The sequence below is a fragment of the Vombatus ursinus genome, unplaced genomic scaffold (assembly GCF_900497805.2).
Source record: "Vombatus ursinus unplaced genomic scaffold, bare-nosed wombat genome assembly UNPS02004405.1, whole genome shotgun sequence".
Lineage (NCBI taxonomy): Eukaryota > Metazoa > Chordata > Mammalia > Diprotodontia > Vombatidae > Vombatus > Vombatus ursinus.
The window spans coordinates 432853-438723 of NW_020944183.1; the positions used below are offsets into that span (position 1 = coordinate 432853).

The 5871-nt window shown below is 54.6% G+C and overlaps 1 protein-coding gene across 1 annotated transcript; it reads right to left on the reverse strand.

Annotated features, from left to right (window-relative positions):
* Window positions 1-848: 848 nt before the first annotated feature.
* Window positions 849-1967, reverse strand: LOC114023212 (G-protein coupled receptor 12-like). Its single transcript, XM_027835754.1, has one exon. The coding sequence runs from the start codon at window positions 1965-1967 to the stop codon at window positions 849-851; it is 1119 nt and encodes a 372-aa protein (XP_027691555.1).
* Window positions 1968-5871: the final 3904 nt, after the last annotated feature.

Genomic DNA, 5871 nt, shown 5'->3' on the forward strand with positions numbered 1-5871 from the left:
TTTGTTTGTTTGTTTGTTTGTTTGTTTTTCCCTTTCGAGTCCTCCCGCGACTCCACACTCTTCCTGAGAGGGAGGGAACAAGCCTGCAGCCTCCCCAGGTGACTTGCTTTGTAGAACTCAAGACTTCTCCCAGCCGGGAGCTTTCCATGCTTGTTGGTGCTGAAACACAGAGCTCCAGAGGTGCTTGGGGGCAGAATGCCCATCTGGGACTGGGGAAGGGAAGTAGGGAATAGGGTCTAGGGGGGGAGGGAGAAAGCAGGGCACGACAAGGGAGACGTCTCCCCCATTTCCAGTTGAGGAACCCAACCCTCATCTTCCCCCAGGAGATCCTGTTCTTTCCCTCTTCCAAGCCTAGGGTTCCTCGGAAGGCTGAGGGGACACCTCCCCAAGCCCCCTCCTAGAGTTGAAGAATTTTGGGATAGTGCTTCTGCTTCCACCAGCACATAGGCACAAACACGTACAAACACGCACAAATGCGCACAGAGCAGCCAGCGTGAAACCGCTTCCGAGTTGGAGCGGATAAGAGCATGGAGCTGAATGGGGGGGGGGGGGGGGGGGAGCCTTGCAGCCCGGGAGGGAGGCAGCAAGGTCAGGGGGCGAAAGGCCAGAGGCTGATTCCATCACGAGGGGGCAACTCTACCCCGGAAGGGATTTCCCACTCCACCTTTCCCCATTTTGTTCTGTGCTCACATGGAGCCTCCCCCTTCGATGTTCCCTGCCCCTCCTCTGGCCCAGGACCTCTCAGCCGAGAAGCCCCGGGCTCGTCCACCCCACTCATTCCTCAGACCCCCCTCGACACTCCTCAACCTCTCCTCCCGGACCCTCGCCCCACTCCCTCTCTCAGAGCCTCAGACGTTGCTGGTGGAACCCCGAGGTCGGGAGAAGAGGGAGCGCAAATAGGTGGTGTAGGCAACCGACAGAGACCTCTGAATCTCTGGGTTGCGAAAGCCGTAGACCACCGGGTTAATGGCCGAGTGGCAGGCGGCTGGCAGCGCCAGGAAGTAGGTGTAGACCTGAGGATAGGTAGGGTCAGCCACCATCGCGTAGACGGCCAAGGGCACCCAGCAGAAGGCGAAGGTGGCCAGGACCAGCGAGAGAGTGGACACGCCCTTGCGAGTGCTGGACACCAGGCAGAAGGCGGACGGCATGGGAGAGCCAGCATTGTTGACAATGTGGCGCTGGACAGCGATCTGCTGCGCGTGGCGGAAGGCGACCCGGCAGATCTGCAGGTAGAGATGCAGAATAAAGGAAAAGAGGAACAGATAGGAGACAGACAGCCCGGCCGCCTGATCCTTGGTCAGGGGGCTCAGAACGCTGCAGTTGTCAGGGGTGTCCAGGCAATGCCATCCCATAGCGGGAAGAGCACCGATGCCGAGACAGGTGAGCCAGAGAGCCGCCAGGAGACCACAGGTGAAGGGCAGAGTGCGTTCGGCCTGGTAGGTGAGAGCGCTGTACAGGGACAGGTATCGATCCACCGTGATGGCCAGCAGACTACAAGCAGAGGCCGAAAAGGCGGACAGCAGCAAACCGGCCAGACACAGGGCTACAGCATCGCTCACCGGATCCATCACGCATCTGACAACGAAGTTGGCCACCAGGCCTACGCCAGAGAGCAGGTCGGCCAGGGCGAGGCTACCTATAAGCATAAAGGTGGGAGCCCGAAGGCTGGGAGTGCAACAGAGCACGGCCAGCACCAGGGCGTTCTCGCAGGCCATGACTGTGCCTGCTGCGCACAGGGCGATGTCCCACGGGCTCACCCCCTCGCCGCTTCCCAGACCCCGGCCACGGCCCATCGGCCAGGAGCCGTTGGGGGGCCAGGAACTGCCATCTGGCGGTGGGGGAGGTGAGGCATCCGTGGCGGTGCTGGGGCTGGTGCCTGGGCCAGGGCTGGAGCCGGTGGAGGCTGAGGCGTGGATCAAGAGCTCAAGGGGCGACTCGAGAGGCGACTGCGTCGGTTGGGGGACCATTTCTGTGGAAAGGAAGGCAGAAAGGAAAAAGACGGATCAGGGGCTGGGGCTGAGGGGCAGGGCAAGAAGAGCGGGAAAGGAACAGAGCAGGGGAAAAGCAGTGCAACCTCTGGACTCTGGGAATTTGGGATGGGGGGAGACAATGAGATAGATAGAAGGTCCCTGAAGCTGACCACCCCACCCATGACTCTCGGGGGCGCCATGGTTTGGCAGAGGCAGAGATGAACTGCGCTTCTGTCTATCTGTGACCCAGGGTTACCATCTGTCTGTGTTTGCCTGGTGTTCGATGTTTCGAAGATCCAGGGGGACTGTCTACCAGTGTCTTTAAGCCTCACAATACTGGACTTCCTGTCCTTTCTAAGCCTCAGGTTGTCTTTCTGTCTGTTCGCCTCCCTACGTCCCAGGTTTTTTTCTCGAGGTCTCTCTGTGCCTTCGGATGCTTTCTGTCTATCTCTCTAAGGCCTCAGAGTGTCTTTCTGTCAGTCCACCCCAATCTATGTCCCAGGGCTTGGGTCTTTCTCGCCCTCTTCAGTGCATCAGGCTATCTTTCTGTCAATTTTCTAAGTCCCTAGGTGGAAATCAGCCCTTTTTACATTTGTCTTCCTCTTCTGTGTGTGTGGGTGTGTTTGACCCCACAATTGTCAAGGGACCCTCTCCTCCATCCCCGTCCCTAGTTTCAGAACCTCGAGGGGTCTTTCTGTCTGGATTCTTGGTTTCTGCCTCCTCAACACCCTGGAGGCTAGCTTCCCCCGGAGAGCCGCCTCTCAAATACGTGGCTGAGGGAGAAGTCCGGGCTCAGTAGATCACTTTGTTTTAGGGGTTTTCTTGGTAGTGGTGATGTTGGTGGTGGTGATGTTGGCGGCGGTGTGTGTGTGTGTGTGTGTGTGTGTGTGTGTGTGTGTGTGTGTGTGTGGCGCGCGCGCGCCCGTGTGTGTTTGGTGCAACATTTCCCTGGACACCGCTGCAGCCGCTGCAAAGACACCCAGCCTGGGCGCTGCGCTCTGCGCGGAGCCGAGCTGGGCTCCCTTCTCCTCTCGGGCTATTTCTGAGACCTCAGCCCAGCCTGCCCCCAGCGCTCTGCCCTTGGCTCGGTGGCAACCTGCGGCTAAGGTACCTCAGGGTTCGCGGAGGAGGCAAATGTTCTCCAGCCACCCATAGCTGTTCCTTGGGGAAAAAAGGACGTGCCCTCCACTGTTGATCCCAACCCGTATCCCAGCCCCAGTCTCCGTCCAGCCCCGATCGGTACCATGGACAGAGGCTCCCCTACTCATCCTAGACCCAACATTCCCCGATGCCCTACTCCTGCCTCCCTCCCACGCCCCTTGCCCTCCACTCCATTGCCCTTGATTTTCCGTTCCCTGCCACCCTCTGCCCCTGCCCATTCCGACCCGCGCCCAGTCTGGAGTCATGCAACACCCATCTCTTACTTGGGCCGGCTTGACCAGCCGGTCCGGTCCCAGCGATCAAGGCTCAGCGGAGCCTTTGAAGACTGCTGCTCCTTCCTCTTCCTCTGACCAGTCTCCGGATCTGAAGCCCTACTCCGTGGTGAAGGCTGCTAATAAAGCTATGGTATTGACTAGCACTTAATATTCTTACCCTATTGGGTCTGCTGATAAAGCTCACTGCTGACGTCAAAATGTTCTCTTATATTCATGATGGGCTCTAAAGCCTGCAAAGCAGAGGAGGTGGGAGCAGAATAACAAGGAGGCTCTCGCACATCCCCCCTCCCCTCTACATCCCTCACAAAGAATCTGAGCAGCCCCTTCTCCACTCCCCCTTCCGCTGTACCTCCTCATCCCTCCCCACTCGCTCCAGGGACTCTTGGATTCTGTTCGGGGGCGAAGTGGAGGGAGGGATAATGGAGTGGAAAGGAAAGAAAACTGGTTTGGGAGTCTGGCAACCTGGCTTTGAATCTATGCTCTGCTCCTTTCCTCATGAGGCAACATAGATTTAGGGCACTGAGCTTTGCATTTGGACTCAGTAGACTTGAGGCCAGATCCTGCTCTGCTACTGTGTGACCTTGGGCAGATCGCTTTACTTTTCTGGGCCTCCTCTTTCTCATCTTTGAAATGAGGAGGCTGGCCTCTAAAATCCCTTGCAGCTCGGAATCTACCGATCTTGGGATCTGCCAACTCCTCTGAGGAGGCTGTTTAGGTCCACCAAGATGTGGGCTTATAGCTAGGGGATCCAGAGTCCCGGCAAAGAGTTGACCCATGGTCACATGGAAGGATCAGACTTTCTCTCTGCTTGGCAGAGCTAGGGGTTGGGGGATGTTGGCTTGGAGTCAGTGTGGGAAGTTGATTTATGGGTTTTATTATTTTCTATTGGGTGGAATAAAAGCTGTCCTATAGCTGATATACACTGATACCTTGAGGTGGGAACCCTTTTATTCACATCTGTGGAGACCTAGATGCAAATCATATTTGAGCAGCATTCCAAGATTTCCCAGAGGCCAGTGGGGGGCATGAGCCAAAGAGAATATGTGTGTTTTCAGGGTTGCCCACAGTTATTGCAGTCATGTCTGACTCTTTGTGAGGTTGGGGTTTTCTTGGCAAATACTGGAGTGGTTTTACCATTTCCTTCTCCAGCTCATTTTACAGATGAGGAAACTGAGGCAAACACGGTTAAGTGACTTGCCCAGGATCACATAGCTAGGAAGTGTTTGAGGCTAGCTTTGAACAAAGGAAATTGAGTCTTCTTGACTCCAGGGCCGACACTCTATCCACTGCACCACCTAGCTGCCCAATGGGCTGCCCACAACATTGGAAGCAGTTAGGTATCAAAGTGGATAAAATGGGGCACAAAGTCAGGAAGACTTGTCTTTGTGAGTTCAAATCTGGCCTCAGACCCTTCCTAGCTGTGACCCTGGGTAAGTCACTCAAGCCTGTTTGCCTCAGTTTCCTCATCTGTAAAAATGAGCTGAAGAAGGAAATGGCAAACCACTCCAGTATCTTTGCCAGGAAAATCCCAAATGGGGTCACAAAGAGTCAGACTTGACTGAAATGACTAAACAACAACAATAACAAAACAACACTGGACCCGGTCTGGGCCATGACTTACATAATTATGATCTGCCATGACTTAAATAAATATGATCTGCCAAGACAATTGAACAGTATATAAAGTGAAATACACTTTTCAACAGAGAATCCTTTTTATTGGATTTATTCAAGTAAAGTTTGGATGACTGAAAAAAGAATTGTCAGACCTTAAAGGGACATCACCTAGTCCACCCCCACCCCACATTTTACAGAAGAAGAAACTGAGGATCAAAGAGGAAAAGCATCTTACAACATGAATTTGTGACAGACCTGGGGCTTGAACCCGTGTTTCTGACTTTATGCCCAATGTTTTTTCCATTTAATCTAGTCCTTTACTTGTTGGGAGCAGTTGCAAGGGGAATTCTTGCTCAGGCAGGGATTTCATTAGCTGCCCTCTGAGGTCCATTCAACTCTGAGTTTCTGTGATTGCCTGTGGAGGATGAGAAGCCTTACAGGGGAAGGGTGCTGAGGGGACCTTCTTACCAGGGGCCAGTCCAAGCTCACCACTTCAGCTCCAGCCAGGGTAATTACTGCAGGAGGGCAGAGCCAGTCTAGAGCTCCAAAACTGCTGTCAACTCCTGAGTGACCCTCTGGGCCAGGGCCAAGGCTGTTGTGTCTGCCTCCCCCCCCCCCCCACTTCCATCCACACCTGGCTTACTCCTCATAGGCACTATGTCACCAGTGTGTGAATTATACTTGAGCATAGCTGGCTCTGTGTGATCAGCCTAGAGCAAGGGTTCTGGAAACTTCTTTTGCATAGCCAATGGGTGGGGGGAGGGCTCTGGATGATGAGTCCAAAGACTCGATCTGACACTTACTAGGTGTGGGACCCTGAGCAAGTCATTCCAATTCTCTGAAAAATG

What these genes read in the sequence shown, in the direction of transcription:
- LOC114023212 (XM_027835754.1), bottom strand. Translation starts at nt 1,967, where the DNA reads ATGGTCCCCCAACCGACGCAGTCGCCTCTCGAGTCGCCCCTTGAGCTC.